General features: G+C 28.4%; 1 protein-coding gene across 1 annotated transcript; it reads right to left on the minus strand.

The window, feature by feature from the left end:
• Window positions 1-6,819: 6,819 nt before the first annotated feature.
• LOC129291203 (sugar transport protein 5-like) lies at window positions 6,820-15,241 on the minus strand. The gene is made up of 4 exons (XM_054928450.1): window positions 15,017-15,241; window positions 10,362-10,681; window positions 8,300-8,929; window positions 6,820-7,525 (listed from the first exon to the last, which is right to left on the minus strand). Exons 1-4 carry the CDS (start codon window positions 15,153-15,155, stop codon window positions 7,082-7,084), a joined length of 1,533 nt encoding a protein of 510 aa, XP_054784425.1. The 5' UTR covers window positions 15,156-15,241; the 3' UTR covers window positions 6,820-7,081.
• Window positions 15,242-18,983: the final 3,742 nt, after the last annotated feature.

Here is an 18,983-nt window from a genome sequence, read left to right on the forward strand (position 1 = left end):
ATAACCATCTAGCTACTAAACCTCCAATGCTCCTTGACACAAAATCATAGGCTCTCTTGGATTAACTACTTGTTGACTCGAGCACAGTTTTAATGGTAGAAATACCTGGCCAAAGGTAATCTAACCCACCTAATGACTATGTTTCCTCTTTACACACTTGTGATCGAGGCGCCATTGACTCCTAACCGCACCCTAACGGGCACTAGAGAGTTGCCAGACTACCTGAGTGTCCCATAGTAATAATCTAATAATATGCTGTACCGGATTACCCATGGTAATAGCCCATATAATATTGCACCGGATGTCTTATTGTGCTAGCTCAACTATATGAATTTTCTCACTCACTCTTCCATACCTACACATCCTCATATATCCTGGATCAACTTCCACCTCCTATGATCATGTTCTCTCACAATTATCACTGCTTTTCCTCATATTTTCATAGCATATGGTGTCATAACACGTGTGTGTGTGTGTGTGTATCAACTGAAATAATAACCCTTCATATTTTATTTCACAAACCAACATTCATGTTAAAACCATTTTCAATAACAAGTCATGCGTAAAAACTCATAAAACCACAATTTCTCTTTTTTATTATATACTTTTACACAGTTATAATAGTCAATAAATATAATAAACTATATGATTACCTCAACCCTTCTATCTAATAGAAAGGTTTACCTATGTAATGTCCTTACTCAAATCTCTCTTTACTTATCTACACATCACATATTAGAATCTATACAAAATTGACATTCAAAGTTAATTTCTGCCATTGACAAAAAGTGCCAATTATCGCAATTAAACTCATAATCGTTATCATTTTCACAATTTACACTCAATTATGCATATTACCACTGATTATCCCTTATTACAAGCTTTAACTTTTCTAGCCAAATTTCTCTCAGTACTCTTTTCTAGATTAAGGCAAATCTTGTCTATAACTTTAAATCTTTATTGTTCTGACCCAAACTAGTTACAAAGTACTAGTTTAGTTTCGGAGAACCTTTCTATTATTATAGGGTAAGAAATCAACTCTTTAAAACTCTAAATTTAATTTCTCATTAGTTAAAACTAAGAGAAAATAGGATAGAATCAAAGGTTAAGGCAGTACGAGACTTAAGCGATAAGGAACAGGTTGGAAATACCATCCTTGCTCCTGATTTTGCTTGCCCTAGCATAGCCTCTTCTCTTCTCCACGCCAGAACCACTTTCTCATATTCTCCCTTTCTGTTTCACGAGCTAGACAGATTCCTATTAATCAAAGTTTTGCACTATGCGTCGCGAAGTATGGCACAGTGAGGGAAATCCTCACTATGCTTATACGCTCTGCTTTAGAATTTTGCTCTTTCGCTTGTATCTGTTCATATAACATCAAAATGGATCAAAATAATACTTCACTATTCAAAACCCTAATCCCACATTAAATCACTAACTCATTCCCTAATCAATCATTAATGAAGGATTAGAAATTTGGGATGTTATAATATTATTTTTAAAAGATAGTTTTTAATCTATCTACCATGGTAGCCCTTGTAATGTTCTCCTTATTACCTATGTTACTTAACCAAAATGTCCATAACCATGGTTGTAGACTTTAATCAGTTATTAAAAAAACTAACTATAATAGGAAGGAAAAGACAAATCAAAGGTTTACAATGGTTTTACAATGGTTTAAAAGATTTTAAAACAAGTATTAAAATACTTATTTCACAATCCAACAACAACTTCATTTGAAAATATAAACCTTTCAAAGTTGGGATCCCAAGTTTAATAACTTAAACTTTGAAATCAAATATAAACTAATTTAAAACATAGTAAAACATAAATAAAAGTGTGAAAATCATATCACAAAAGATAACAAATCAATTTAGGATTAAAAAAGTCAAAATAGCATTTTTAGCATAATATGCCATAGCATAATGCAGATATTAGGCACAGCAAGAATACTTCGATGAAGTTTAGAATTACGTTGTAGCATAACATTTTATATTGTGACATAAATGTAGAATCCATGACAACAATATACTATCATGACAAACTTTCTTACTAAACTTTCAATATGTCCTAAATCTTCATTCAACATCTGATTGATGATGATCTAAGTGTCTATAGAAAGATCTTTCAAAACTCTAACTAATGACACTAGTTTCATTTCCAAATTCTAACCCAATCACAAATTGAACACCCAAATGCAAACTAACACATTTTCACCCTTAAACCACAACCTGAGCATCCAAAATTCACACCAATTACCAAAAGCACAATCCAACACCTAGACCCTCCTCAATAGACTTAGGAAAATCTATGTAACACATCACATGAACTAGATATCACATATTTCATAAATTCAATCCTCAACCCCAAACTTATCAAAAGTAAAGATGGAGGCATTTTAACATTAAATCTCATAAAGTTCAATTACAATCATCTTAAACTCAAAAAGTCATACTTGCACCAATATTTTTAAGCCCTGCCCAAACTTCTCAAATCATAATAACCATTCTAAGGCCCAAAATATAACCAATCAACATAAACATTTAAATGGTGAAGAACTATCAAAATATGCATTTTTCTAATTGGCATTATTGAATTAGTTACACATAAAAAAATAAAAATAAAGAGGCCTATATTAAGAAACAAGGTTTCCAAGTCTTTAGTGCTTTCTTTTTATCCTGACTCGAGCTAGCACCTGTAAATGTTAAATGAGGGATGAGTATAATTATTCAATAACTAAAGTATATCAAACAAATATTAATGCATGTTAATTAATCATAGTAATGCAAATAGCAGGTTCAAATGAACCATATTCACATATTAAACCAACCAATTCATATGGTCATAAAACTAACAATCATGTGATATTAGACTATTAAGTATGTAAGGGTCACACTACTGACAATCATATATCCTTTATAAAACATGCAAGACCACACAAATAACAATCATGTGGCCATATAATGTTATGCATAATCAATGATAACCTTATACTCTCATATTACCTTCGATATGAAACCAATGGCTATTTAGTGAGATTCATCCTTGTCATCAGACTACCTAAACCTTTCACTTGTGAAAAGTTGTTCGGTCAAGGCTACTATACTCACTTTTAAGTCATAGTTCCCCAAATACTAACAACCATGAGATGTTGTGCCCTTAAGCTAGCCCCTTCATGAACTAGTAAAGACTAGTTAGATTCAAGTCCCTCAAATAACAAATGGGACAGTCCCTATTCAATAATAGGACAATGACTACCTAGCAATTCCAATGGTTAGTAGTCTAGCTAGCTATTAATTACAACAGTAAGCCGTCGATATCATGTAGATTTATCACTACTCCTCTCAGGCGAAGTCATGCTACAAATGATCATGCCATGCATATAATCATTATAATTAGCATGTAATTTATCATCATCATTTTCATCATAACATAATCATCATACATTTCTTACATAACAAATTAGCACATAACTCTACACTCACTCACAATTTTCTTTACATAACTCCACATAACTCATCAATTTACTATCATCCCGTATTATTCATTTGAGACATGAAACAAGTACAAGTTTTGCTTAAATTAGTTTATATCACAACTACCATTCCATTTGCAAGTTCACACACATTTATTTTAAATATCTCATAAATCATAATATATGATTTTCAAATATTTCATGCCATACTTGCATACAAACACATTCACATATCTTGACAATAGTTTATAAAAACCAACTAATTAACATGCAAAAGTAAAAGTAAGATTTTTCTCGGTTACTTTAAAACTTTGAGAAGTTAAAAGTTACCCCTTAATCACAACTTTCTTTCTAAGCTAAATTCAAACTCACCGGTGCTTCATGAGGTTTGTCTACAATTAATATTAACATCCATCACTGATAATGATCAAATCACCACTTTCAACATCTAATTTCATACTTTAATAGCCAATTTGCTCAACTACAAGATCAACCTCACATCTAATGAGTTCATTAACTCTCATTAACTTCATTTAGGTCTCAAAAACTTAAATAATTACTAATATATCATCTAACTACTGAAAATCATCATCAATGTCACAAATTACTCACTTCCAACTCTTAAGTTTCAACACTTTAATCACCTAAGACTCTCAACTCTTGAGTTTAATCACCTTATTAAGTTTATTAACTCCATTAGCTCCAACTAACTTCATTAAACCCATCTACTACCATTAGTGGCTTCCAACAACCTAAATCTTCATCGCTAATGACATTTTAATGCATAAATTCTTTCATAATTGAGAGCCCACTCTTATAGACACATAAAACTACTATCTTTAAATTTAGATAACTCAAATAATTTTCATTAACTTCATTTAAGTTAATGGGTTTAAACCCAAAGCTCTCAATGTTCAAAAATCATCATTTAACTATAAATCCTAATTTAAAATGGTGTAAAGAGAAAGAGGAATGATAAGGAAAGCTTATCTTAGTGATTAGAAGCTTTAAATCTCCCAAAAACACCAACAAAATTGTGCCCTAGCAAAGAGAATTACAAGTCCCTTCATTATCCTCTTCTTCCTTTTTGTTTTCGCACATGCAGATGCTTTCTTAAGTCTGATTTTTGACATTATGCTGCAACATAAATGTATTATGCTGCAACATAATACATAGTAGGCTAAACTCTGATTTTTTTCTCTTCAATTTGAGCCCACTCTAATGGCTAAAGTTAAACCCAATAGGCTTATTAGCTCTCTAAATATCTTTAAACACAATTATACTTAAATTTACATAATTATCCTTCATTAGATTAATTAATCAATAGGATAATTTTTAAAATATTACAACCCCTTTTCTACCATAGTAGGAATTTTAAAGGATAAATTTTGTCTTTAATTACCATGGTAAGTTTAACTAAACGTGGTTGAAAAAGTAAAGTGTTACAATGGGATTACTTCCAATAGGAATATATCTATTAACAATAGATAGATAGATAGAGATAGAGAGAGAGAGAGAGAGTACACATGAATGAAATACAGTAAATACAGTTTATAATCTTAATTTTTCTATAAATTTCCAAAAATATCATTCATTAATAAGGAAAAGAAGGAAGACAATTTATTTCAATAGTGAAATAATGAGGGTTAATATTGAAATAACTATTATTAATGAAACCTTATTTTTAAAAAAAAAATTTTATGTTTTGATTCACCAAATCTCCTCCAAAAATATTTTATAAAATAGGACGAATGGAGTATTATATTTCCCATTACTCAATTTCCACGCTTTTCACAAACCAAACTAACCATAAGGCTATCTTCATACGCTTCAACTTGCACTCCCTAGACCCTATCACAATTTCCGAGTCCAGTTGTGGAGTCACCAAATAACTTAAAGGGAAATACAAGGACAGTTGCAACATGGTAATTGCAAAATAGAACCAAAACATTTTGAATGTATTCTTAAGTTCTTGATGTTAGATATGAAAATAAGATGGGAGAATGATAATTGAAGAACTTGTAAAGAAATTAATATGAAACAAAGACATTTGAGGTGTAAATTCTTGAAATTTCAATTGTAAATTTCTTATATTTTAATGGGAAAATTAATTATTTTGTCTTTGTAATTTTGACCTAATTGTAATTCAGTTTATAAATATTGACTCATTATAACTCACTCCTTATAGTTTAAATTCAATTGTAACTAAATTCATGAACTATTATTACTCTTGCAACTCAATCCTTATAATTGTAATAATTTAAAATATTAGTTCCTATATTTAAAAAAATAAAATTATAAAAATTAAAAATATTTTAAAATTTTAATCTTTATAAAGATTAAAAGGGTTTAGTAATTAAAAATATTAATCCTAAATTTTAACATAATTTTAATATTTAAAATTTTATTTTTAAAATACAAGAACTAATATTTTAAATGGTTAAAACTATAAGGACTGAATTGCAAAAGTGAAAGCTAAAAAAACTGAGTTACAACCTAATTAAAACTATACGATCGAATTACGAGTCAAAGTTTAGAAACTAAGCTACAATTGAATTAAAACTATAAGGACCAAATGATTAATATTTTCTATTTTAATTGTAAAATGTCTTTGACATTTTTCAAGAGTCCTTATTTTTCATTCTTCTAAATAAGTTTGAAGGAGAAAAGACAAAAATAATCATGCTTGTCATTTCCCTCACTCGTGCTTATGAGATTATTGTTGTTGTTGTTATTGTTATTACTTGTCATTTTTCATACACAGTCTTACTTATCATTTCCCACCACCATACTTGTTATAATATTACATTTGATATTTTCCACACTCATGCTTATCAAGTTGTTATTGTTATTCGTGACATGCATGCTTGTTAAGACAATATTTCTATCAATTAAAATTCAAAAGGGTTATTATTATTTTTGTCTTTTCTCCTTCAATATCATTTTCAAGTCATATCTTAAGGACTTCAAACTGAATTCAAAATACTTTGATCTTTTTCATAATCAATGTGTTCCAACAATCCCTTAATAATGCTATTTTCCGAGTAATGCTAGAAATATACTAAAATAACTCAAGGATAAACTCTCACTATAGGCCTACGAATTAAGGCCCACACTTTTGCCCACATCAAGATATGTTTTAGATATCCAGCCCAAAATATAATAGGATCTTTCAAACCAATAACTAAAGGATCAAATGCATTGCAATTTTTCATACAAAACTAACTTAGCCAGTTTCAAAACATTAAGATCAAAATTGATTGTATCGCACCCAAAGAAGAAGGGGAATTCTAACATAATTCTTTCAATGTGGCATCATAAAGAACAAACACATCATTTCACCCTTTAAAAAGAACAACAATTATATTTAGCAGCAGCTAGAATTTCTATAACATAATTAGATAAAAACAAGTTCTCCAGAAGATGAAGACCTACAAAAATTAAGACTTGGTTTATATGAAAAGAAAAGTGAGAAGAAAATAAGATGAAGGAAAACTAGGAAAAGAAATTTCAAAAAATAGTAATTTTTTTAATTATTTTTAAGAGTTTTTCCTCTTATTTTTTCTTTTTTCCTATTTTTCTCTCCGTCCAAACCCAAGTGTCAGATCATGGATGATGATTGTTGCTGTCTTGGACATCATTATCTTTGACCACAAAGCGACTCCAAAACCAGTGTTTGCCCCACACTGCATACATAGACTCGAGTGGTATTCCTTTGGTCTCTGGCAAGAAAAGCGCAATGAAGATGGTCATGACGGCGATCCAACCCCCGAAGAACAAAAACGCACCGTATTGGAAGTGACACAACATGGTCAAGAATGTCTGAGACAGTATAAATATGGTCATGAAGTTCACGGCTATACTGATGCTTTGTCCTGTGGTTCTGATCTTCATTGGAAAAATCTCACTCGGAATGAGCCAACTCAGTGGGCCCCACGACCACCCGAACCCAGCAGCGTACAAACATAACAGCACCAGTACGGATACCGTATTGCCCTTTGGGAGATGCTGTGTACTGTTCGTAACTGCTAGCACCACGGCCACCGCAATCTTCGTACAATTGTTGGCAACAATTAAAAAAGAAAAAAGAAAATTAGTCCAATATTAATAAAAATGATTGTAAGTGAAAATTTTTTTGCTTAATTAGAAAATACATAATTTCCAAAAAAAATAAAAAATACATAAACAATTAGAAACTTGAATCAATTTAGTATGGAGTTTCAAATTCAAATTCTGAAATATGTAATTATGTAAAATAAAAATGTCATAGACATCTTCAAGATACCATGGGCCCTGTTGATAATAATGGTTGCTTGAGGGTAGATGGTGGTGGCAAAACTATTATATTTTTTAGGATAATGAATAATGAAATAAAAGAATAAATCAAAATAAATAAGATTAGTCAAATATCATTAGATTTTGTTACAATCTAAATCTAAAATAGAGAAAATTTTAGAATATTTCTTTAATCTATTGAAAATATAATCTAATTTTTTTAAAAAATTATATTTCTAATTTTTTAAGAAGCTATTTTGAATATTTTTTTAATGATTTTGTGAACTACTTTTAAATAAAAATGTACTTCCCAAAATTGCAACAAAATGCAAAACAGTTGTCTTTTTAGTTTTTTTCAATGACAGACTGAAAATCAGTCTCTTTAAAAAAAATAAAAAAAAAATTTATTTTGGGGCCAGAAACAAAAATATTTGAACAAATGGGTTTGATAACTTTGCTAATGCTTGTGCAAGTGAATGTGCAATATATTTTCAAACTGAGGAAATAGTTCAAAAATCCATAAAAATAATATATGGTTTCATACCATACCTGACAGATAATCATTTGAATACCCCCTTCGATGAACAACAATCTTCGACCGAAGCGATCAACTATAAAGGTGGACACTACGATAGATCCAAGGTTCACAAGCCCCAAAATGAGTGTTGAAAGCAAAGCGGCGTCGTTTCCAAGACCCACAGACTGAAACAGATTCGCCGAATAAAACGCAACGATATTGATTCCAGTGAGCTGTTGAAAAAATGGGATCCCAAATGCCATTACCAAGTGAGGCCGATATTTCCTCTCAAATATGGTCGTGAAGGGCTCTTGCTCGAGAGTCTTGGACTTCTCGGCCCATTTGATGAGGTCGTCCAGCTCAGCTTCCACGTCAGCAGTGGGCCCCCTCGCTTTGCGCAGGGCGGTCTTGGCCTGGTTTATCTTGCCACGCTGGACCAAGCTGCTGGGCGTATCAGTGATGAAGAAGGCGCCGATGGTCATGGTGGCGGCTGGCACGACGGCGAGGCCGAGAGACACGCGCCACCCCCAAGAGTGCTTGGAAGTGGCGTAGTTAATGAAGTTGGCTACGACCACTCCAATAGCTATGAAGAACTGAAATCCTGTGTTGAACGCTCCACGCCATTTGGGTGGAGCCATCTCTGATAGGTACACTGGTGCTGCCTTCATTTTTGTCAATATTGAAACAATTAATTACTATAATTATTTAAATTCAAGGGTCAAATGGCAAAAACATCTTAAAACTTTTTTTTTCCAGAGGGTGCCTGATATTTTAAATTATTTTGGAAGCATTTTTGTTGTGAAAGTTTCTAAAAACAAAATATTTTTTGCCTTATTGTTAAAAATCAAAAACATAAATCGTTAACTGAAATTTGATTAAAAAAAATTTATGATTTTATCCCTTTCATTTCTGCATTTTTTGATTTTTGTTTTTATATGTTGAAAAAAAAGTTAAAGAATTCACTAGAGAACAAAAATTGGAGACTAAACACAAAAGAAAATAAAAAAAAATAAAAATATCTTTAATTAAACTTCAATTTAACGATTAATATTTTTTATTTTTAATAATGAGATAAAAATGCTCTATTTTTTAAATTTTTAAAATAAAAATATGTTAAAAAAATGTTTAAGAAAAAGTTATGAGTATTTTACCCTTTAATTCTAAATATATAATGCCATGAATAATTTTTCAGTATCTATGTGCTCTGGCTTCATAAAAATGAGTCAGAAATAAATACTAAATGCACTTGCGTGATTGAGCACTAAATATAAATTGTTTTTGGGAAGTTAAATGGCCAACTGGCCCGATAACTAGCGAACTAGTAATTTATCCCTAGCAAACTAAAAGGCAAAACACAAGTATAAAATTAAAAAAAAATGATATTTGATTCTATGACATTAAAAAAGAATTTATTATTTTAAAAATAATTTTAGTTGCAAGTAAGAAAAAAAAAGGTAAAAAAGCAAATTATATATGAACTTCCTAAACAACGGAACAAGTGTACCCAGATAAACAAATTTAATTTTTTTCAAACTTTTCAACGTTTCATAATTGGTTGTATAGATTTGAGGGAGAATGATAATAAAGTACTAAAATAATAAATTTATTACAATTAAATTCTCAATACATTTTTTAAAAAAATTAATTATAAATATTAATTTAAAAAGTTACAAATTTACAAGTGTTAATTGTAAAGGTTATGTTTATCTAAATATAACTCAATTTGCAATTGAGATTTTTTTTGGATACAACACAAATTTTTGTCAGAAACCTAACTGTTCATAAATCTCTCATTTTAATATGTTTATTATCATTCTCCCTAATTTTGAAGAGACAAAGTGGTAATAAACACATTTTGTGCTTCACAATCCAAAACATAATATAAAAATCTCCCTAGCACCTTAATGCCCACATATAAGTGAAAGTAGTGCTTAGGCTATGCTTTTGTAATTTAGTGGCATATAATCTCTCCTACAAGTGAGAGGTTACGGATTCAATTCCAATTGTAATTTCAAACTGTTATTATGTATCCCTCTAATTAAAAAGGGGGGAAAAAAGAGAGTAGTGCTTAATGCATGCATTATTTGCACTTACTTGATTAGTGAAACCGACCCCAAGGCCAAGCAATATACGACCCAAGATGAGCATAGCAATATTTTGAGCCCCTCCATTAATGGCGCCACCAGCAAGGAAGGTGCAACCACCTAGGATCATGGTGTTTCGCCGGCCGAGCACTGCCGTCACTCGACTCGCTATGAGGGATGAAACCAACCCGGCCAAGTATAGCGAAGATGTGAACAAGGTCAAAACTTGACTATCATACACACAGTAGATGTTTGTTTCAGCACTGCTAGCCTTCTTCAGTATTGCTGGGAAGAATTTCTTCAGAAATGGTGGCATAGTAGTCACACCTCCTGAAATTCATATATATTGAAAGCTTTTTACAAACAAAAAGGGAAAAAAAAATTGGCTTAGCAATATAGCAATATTATCCAATTTATAAACATTTGTTAATAGGTACTTGTCACAAGATATTGAGAAGTAGTCCGTAATTAAAACTGTCAATGTGGGCTAGGTTTCTCGAACGGCCCGCTTAAAACTGATAGTTTTTCAAGCATCAAGCTTTGAAAAATGAAACACTGTAGCATATATGATAAACCCATAAAAAACGAGCTCCAGATCAAGACACTTTTGAAAACTTTAACTGTTATGTATATTGTTTTATTTCAGTAGTTTTCTATATTATTTATAAACCCGAACCAACCCCAGCCAGATAGACCCATAAATCAATGAACCGATCACCTAATTAGTTCATTTGATTGAGAAAACCGGTCATTTATGACTTAATTTTAACCCAATCAAATTAGTTTCAACCCAGTCAAACATGGCCAACTTGATGGATTAATAGGTTGACTCAAGTTAAATTTTATTATTTCTATTTTCCTTTCTTCTTCTAAATATTGAATCCACAATCAAATATAAATTTCTTAGTTAATAATTTTAATATTTTGTATTTTATTGTTGTCAAAAACTTATAATTATTATTTTTTTAAGACATGCGCAAGATTTTATGGATAAATTTGTCATTTACTCAAGAATTAATGACTTTTATTTAAATATTACAATCTTTCATATCAATATTTTTGTATATTTAATCAAATTATATTATATTAATTGTGACCGATTTGATTCAAAATTTACCCTTAGTTGGACCACTAATACTTAAATCACTACTTCAACTGATTCAATAACCAGTCTAATTTTCAGTACCTTGATTTTCTATTAGCATATTATTAAGGCTTATGACTTTGGCCAAAAATAAAATACAGGCTTATGACAATAGAAAATGTATACATGTTATAAGTAAAGACTTAGTTTATAATCTATGAATCAAATTTGATAATTAGATAGTTCTATATTTATACTTTATGACACAAATATTGTGGGTTTGATAAAAACGGAAAAAAATAATAGTGTATTTTTTTTGGACAAAATAATAGTGTGTATTTGATATGGTTAAATATTGTTACATGAGTATGGCGGATCGTGTTTATTATATGCTTTTACACATGAAATTAGGGCGGCTATTATAATTTGGGTATTTTCTTTTTAATACAAAATAATTAAAATATAGTACGAAATTTCAAAGTGCGCAGGTGATCCCCACATGCCCTTGCCCTAGCCCATGCTCACGCCACGTGTAATCCACTAAATTTGGGTCCCACCAAGTCCCAGCGACCTTTCGTTGTTGAATGTTGGGTTTGTGTTTATCAGGTTGTTGAAATTAACACCTTCGGCAGGTGAAGGCAGAACCAACAAAAGTATACTACTTTTGAGAAACAGGGTTACAAAAACGAAATAATTGATTGTAATGATTGTTCTTTCTAGTCACGTTTATAAGATAGGAAAAAAAATATTTGTCTTATTTATATGTCATATATTAAATTTTTATTCATGACTCATTGATAAAATTAAAAATTTATTAAATTTATTAATAAAATTAATAAATTCTATTTTTTTTTAATTTCAGTTAATTAAGTTAAAAATAATTTATAAATATACACTTTTTTTTCAATTTCAAATATAAGCACATTTTCAACAGCTTACATAGTCCAAAAAAAAAAACATAGCTAAACATAATAATAACAAGCTGGTCCAAAAAATAATAATAATAAGAAGTAAAATTAAAAAATTTGAACTAAATTAGCCTTGAGATTAACAAAAAAATTTTATCCCATAAAAATAAATTTTAATTTAAAAAAAAATTTGAAAAAGTATGATAGTATTTCTTGAATTTTGAAGTTTTGTTTATAAAAAAATAAAACGTATAATAATTTCTCTCATTAAAAATAAATAGGGAAAATATGTATATAAATAAATATATTTGTGTGTGTGTTTGTATAATTTTTTAAAAAAATTCATTGGTATAATTTGAATTCTTTTTTAAATATAATTTCAATTTTTCATAATAACTCTATGTATGTAATTTTGGTCATTAATTAATGAATATATAATTAAGAAAATATAATACATGAACGACAATCAACTAATTAATTATATTTTTATTCATAAGTAACACCTTAAATTTTGTATTATGGCCATAAAGTATGCCTTGTATATCTTAGGTACCACAAAGATAACCCCTCTTACATTTTCATATTTTACCCGGAAATTCTCAAATCTACCCTATACATCATGTCCTCATGCTATCACCAATAAAAATATACCAAGGCACATATTTTAATCATACGTGACGATCCCATAATTTATAATATTTTAGTATTTATTTTTTTTAAGAACATGGGTATACATTATGGGGTTATCGTCTAGGATTAAAATAATATGGCTTAGTGTATTTTTATTGGAGATAGTAAAAGTGACTAGCAGCATTAGGTACACCTAAAAAGTTATCTGCTTTACTAGTAAATCATGCCCTTACAATGCACAGGAAACACATTATTGATGCTATTGTATTTGTTGTGCTTTAAAAAATATAAAATATTTTTAATTAAATTTTATTTTAATAAAATAAATATTTATTTTTAAATTAACTCTATCTTTTTATATTTATTCTTATTAAACACTCTATAATAATTATAAATTCATTACCAATAAAAATATTTTTTAAAAAAATTAATAATTATGCATAAAAAATTAAAAATATTTTATATTTTTAATAAAAGGAGTAAAATTTATACTTATCATGACAAAAATATCTTATTAAAATTATATTATTTGTAGAAAGATTTGGAAAACATGAAAGGAATTTGAATTTGAGAGAGGGAGAGAAATTGCATGCCACGAAGTGAGCAAAAATTTTTTCAAAATCTTTTAAAGAATAGGCAGAATTTAAAATTTTTGATAACAAAATAAATGCACATTAATATATGAATGGATATAAAAATTAAAAAATACAATCCTATCAAGAAAAATAAATTTTAAGTTGACCACTCATTTATATATTTTAAAACAGATATATAAAAAGTAAAAAAAATTAACTGACATCAATTAATTGTGATTTCAATGTTACTGATGTTTTCTTTTCTTAAAAAAAAAAGAGGTTACTGTTGTTTTTATTGTAGATAAACATTGACAAATATTATATTTTATAAAAGAAAAGATAAACCAACCAAGTATTTGCTCAAATTTAAAATTTCAAAAAAACTGTTTTATTAACAATTTTCAAAACCATGATCGGATGACACGTCAAAGTCTTAACGGCCACTTGAAGAAACCCAGCTGATGTTCATGTTAGATCGAAGTTAGTATATAATATATTCCATGAAATACAAAATATAAACCATTACTTAAAATATGATCAGTTCACCAAAACCATGTATTTGTATTAAATATTTAGATGTACATGAAATTTATATAATCACTATAGTATATTTTTGGCCAATTAAATAAATCAAGTTAATTATTATTATAATTATTACGTCCTTTTATATTTTGTAACATTTCATATAGAGACGGTGTATTCTGAAACCTTTCATGCATATGTAATCAATAATGTCTCTTTTTACCTAGGGGCATTGAGTTCAAGTTCCATTGGTCAAGGAAAATGAATAAGCTTATTCAAGAGTCTCAAATTCAAGTAATGTAATATGTAACTATATTAAATAAATATATTAAAAATGTCTTGAGGCACGATCATGAAATTACCGTTGGTAAAAATAATCTCAAAACGAGAGAGTTCAGATTAATTTAAGCAAGAGGTAATAATGGTCATGTTTTCTAGGATACCTTTATGTAGTTATGAAGCGCTCACTTAAAAAACATAAAATCTACTTCATTTAATATTGTCTATGTCTATGTCTAAAAGGTTAAGAACAAAAAGAAAATATGACTTTTTTGAAGTAATTAAGAAAATAATTATTTTTATTTGTGCATGTGAAATATGTTCAGAAGTATCTTGTAATTTAGACTAAAAGGAGTTAATAACTGATAATAGACCATCAATCTTTAATTTATGTAATGAAAATTACTTTCAGCCTGTCATATAAAATAATAATTGATGAATAATTAAAATTCAGAGAAAATAATATATACGCATTTCAAACTAATTAATTAATTAATTAAAATATAATTACCACAACAGATCAGTTCAGTTCATAGTTTTTCAACGTACTGTGGAAGATATTGAGGAAGATGAAGCAGATCAAGCAAATAGGGATAATGAATCAGACACTGAAATTAAAAGAAAGAGGAAAAGAGAAACAAATCAGAAGCAAATTAGAGAAAGAAACCTGAAATTCCGATGTCATATCCAAAAATGAGACCACTCGATGCCGCAACGATGCAGGTGATGACGACGGAGAGAGTTATCTTGCCGTCGCCGGCGGCGTTGGACGACGGAGCATCAACGGCGAAACCTCCGACAGCCATTTGAGAGTTTGAATATGAAACCTCTCAGTGAAACTGATCTCTCAGAGTGCTTTCTCGTTCGGATTGCTCTCTGCAAAGATATGACACGACGGTGATGACATATTTATAGGCCAACAAGTAGAGTGAAGGTTTTAATTTTGACTTTTGGATAATGGAAATAGCTTTATTTTTCTTTAATTTCATGCCTATTATTCCACAATGGATACGCAATACAATTCCCTCCCAAAATGAAACCCTGCTTTAATGGTATTTCAGTAAATAATTTTGGCGTTGGCCAAATTATAAATAAATAAATAAATAATTCTTTATATGCTTTTGAGGCAGAAAAAGTGACAAATAAATCTCACTCAAATAAAAAAAATGATGGAAAGGAACTATAAAATGAGATAATTATTTAGGAATTACTTGGCATTCAATTTTTTAACGAAATGACTATAATGTCCTCAAACATAAATGGTAACTTCAGAGTAATAAATGCAACTTTCATGAAAAAAGCCACTAAAATAATGTAAGAAATATATGATTATTTTCATTTCAAAAGTACTGAATCCTGAAACTGAAGCAAAATAATAATTTTAGAGTTACAAATCACAATTTTCATTAAAGAAGTGAATAAAAAAATAACATAAGAAATAACTGTTTCCATTTCTCAATTTTATTTTATAAGGGTTGAGAACAGAAATAGTCATTTTTTATTTTATTTTAAATACTTGTTTGGTTCAATTACAAATTTTCTTTGTAATGTAATGGTGCAATGTAATATTGATTACCATCTGTACATTTGGTTTGGTAATAAGGAGATTGAGAAGAAGGAAAATGTTTGAACTTTGGAGTGGGAGAGAGATGAAGGAGAAACATTGTCTTTTCACCAATGTTTTTAAAACTGACTCGAGTATTAAATTAAAAAGTCAACAATTTATGATTTACATAATTTAATTAATTGTATTAATGATCAAATTGGTGACATAATAATTAAATTAAAAAAAATTATATATACGTATAGTAATCTATAGAAACAAATATGAAATTTTTATTCAACTTAAAAATAAAACTAAATATTTTAAGTTTATCATGACTTAATAAGCTATATGATACAACATAATATCAAATAATTAAAAAAATTGGTCATTCTTTTTAAAAAATTGATAAAAAATAAAAAAATAAATTTTTAAATTTAAAGTGGATTGTAGGTGTACAATTATCATTTTGTTGGCGTTTTTTTCTTTTTGTTGTGGTTGCAAAATTAAATGGTGAGTTCTTAGAGACTTCTTCCATAATTTCCCCGCACCAAATGCTTAGAAAAAATAGAAAATGAAAAAAAAATAGAGATTGAGCAAAATGTGAGAACTATAAAACGAGAGCAAGCATGGTACTATTAATGTTCTAAAATAAACTATAGAAATTGTAAGATGATAATATAAAAGAAAAATATGAGAGCAACGAGGTTGTAGTTCCTACTAAGGGCTTGTTTAGATTTTAGTTAGTAGTTAGGTATAATTAATTACAAAATTAATTGATTAATATGATTGATTTTAATTATAATTGATTATGTTATAATACAATATGTTTAGATATTATTTTTCTGAAATTAATTTTAATTGTACAAATTGTTATAAAGGATATTACTTTTCAAAATTAAATTATTAATAAAGTTATATTTAATATTATTAAATTTGTTAAACTTTATTTAGGAAGTAAAATATATTATTTAACAGTAAAATTGAATCTATAAGCAACCTCCCAGATCTTATTTCAAAATATGATTTTGATTCAATAATCAACTATAATTGATTTTGATTTCAGTCAACTGTTTGGGTAATTTTTGGTATAATCGAGTTTTTCACCCCAAAAATTGATTATACATTCAATTCAAACAGGCTATAATTGTTGGTTCTCTACTTAAAGTGTCTGTACATTTGTTTGATGTTTAAGGTATTGAAGAAGGGGTGTGTCATGCTTCCATTGTCATAGGCAAAGTGGCAATTTTCTTTTAGCTTCATATCCCAATTTTTATAGCTACTAGCTATAGCTTTTTTTTCAACCAAATATTCCACCACATGTCCCATTTATTTGAAGTGAATGGTGGTCACTTCTTTCTAGAAGCATGGGTTAGACTTGGATCGAAAGTTAAAATTTAGTCCAAATAATAATGCCTCACATCTAAATTTGGTCGAGCTTTTCAAAGGTCAATTTTGTAAATATGTTCAAAATTTTAATTAAATTTAAATCCCTTCGAGACTTCACTTACTTGAATCTCTTCATTTTATGGGACTTTCTTTTTGCACCCAAGAGGTAGTTATTCAAGATCCTAGCAGCTAGATGGTACCTGTGTACCTAAATCCTAATGAGCAATTTCATGATATTTCATTGACATTGCACAATTTCAACCAGAAAAGATGACAATTAAAAATTTCATAAGAATATTAATTACAAATTTTAAATTATTAAAACCTTAAGAATAGATCATAGTCCTTACTTATAATTAAAAAAATTTGAATAGTGAGTTAAAAAATAACAAAATATATTTGAAATAATTTGTTACTATAGTTAGAATTTTACGAGAGTTAATTATAAATTTAGATTTTTTGCTATTAATATATAAATAAATCACTTAAGAAATCTACAAAATACAAAGCATATTTGAAAATTTTTATAGCATTAGTTAAAAATTTGTAAAAATTCATTCTGAATCTTAAGTCAATCAATAAAAAATACTTTATTGCAAGTAAGGACAATAATCTATTATTAAAATTTTAATAATTATTAATTAAGGATTTATAATTGTAATTAATGCTCTTATGGTCTTTAATTGTCATTTTCCTTTCAAATATTCTCATTTGACATTCTCCCCAAAATTAAGGAAAAATGACAAATAGGAACCCCTACGGTCCATTAATTATAATTAAAAATCCTAAATTATTAAAATCTTAATAATGGACTGTGGTTCTTATTTGAAATTTTAAAAAAATACGAATAGTTTAAAATGTCAGAAATGACTTTATAAATTTTTAAATGAGTATTATATATTCACAAATGCTATTAGAAAATTTAAAAAGTGAATTTTAGTTTCATATTGTGAAACAATCAATTTGCAACTTTTGTTCTTTGTTTCCCAATTAAGATTATCAATATTTTTATCCTATAATAGTAATTTTAACAGTATCATTTCTTTATTTTTTAAATGGTCTACCTATTTATGAACAAGAATAAAAATTTACAAAAGATTAAGTTTATATTTAGAAGTAACTTTAGTAAATTTTCAATTGACTATTGTGTATCCACAAATGTCCTTCAAAAATTTTAAAAGTGAATTTAATTTCATACAAGTAAACAATTCATTTCCAACTACTATTTTTTTATTTCCAAATTGAAGTAAACAATATTTTCATCCTATGATAATAATTTCAACAATGTGATTTCTCTGTTTTCCAAGTGGAGAGTAATTTTATAAATTTATATATATTTTAATTTCAAATAAGGACTATGATTTATTATTGAGATTTTAATGATTTAAATTCCTAATTGTAAATAATGGGCTTAGGGTCCCTAATTGCCATTTTCCGTAAAATTATACCAGTGGATCCAGTGTAATAAAGATTCTGGATTGATTTTTCCGTTCTAGCCCAAAAAAAAAAAAAAGATTCTATATTGAGAGGACTATTGACTCTGAAATGCCAATATTGATGCGTAACATTTAAATATGGTTATAATTATCATATTTTGGACTAATACGTGGGTTGGTTGAATGGATCAATAATTTATGATTTGGTATAAAAGAAAGTTAATTATTTTATACTAAATGCTAATAAATGCTTAATTAATTTATAA

This window comes from Prosopis cineraria, unplaced genomic scaffold (assembly GCF_029017545.1).
Source record: "Prosopis cineraria cultivar Desert tree isolate PC_DT_omini unplaced genomic scaffold, ASM2901754v1 PC13, whole genome shotgun sequence".
Classification (NCBI taxonomy): Eukaryota; Viridiplantae; Streptophyta; class Magnoliopsida; order Fabales; family Fabaceae; genus Prosopis; species Prosopis cineraria.

What these genes read in the sequence shown, in the direction of transcription:
- LOC129291203 (XM_054928450.1), bottom strand. Translation starts at nt 15,155, where the DNA reads ATGGCTGTCGGAGGTTTCGCCGTTGATGCTCCGTCGTCCAACGCCGCC. An exon ending in ATATGACATCGGAATTTCAG is followed by an intron (nt 10,682 to 15,016) that starts GTTTCTTTCTCT and finishes TATGAATTTCAG; the next exon opens with GAGGTGTGACTACTATGCCA. An exon ending in TTCAAATGATTATCTGTCAG is followed by an intron (nt 7,526 to 8,299) that starts GTATGGTATGAA and finishes AATTGTACGAAG; the next exon opens with ATTGCGGTGGCCGTGGTGCT.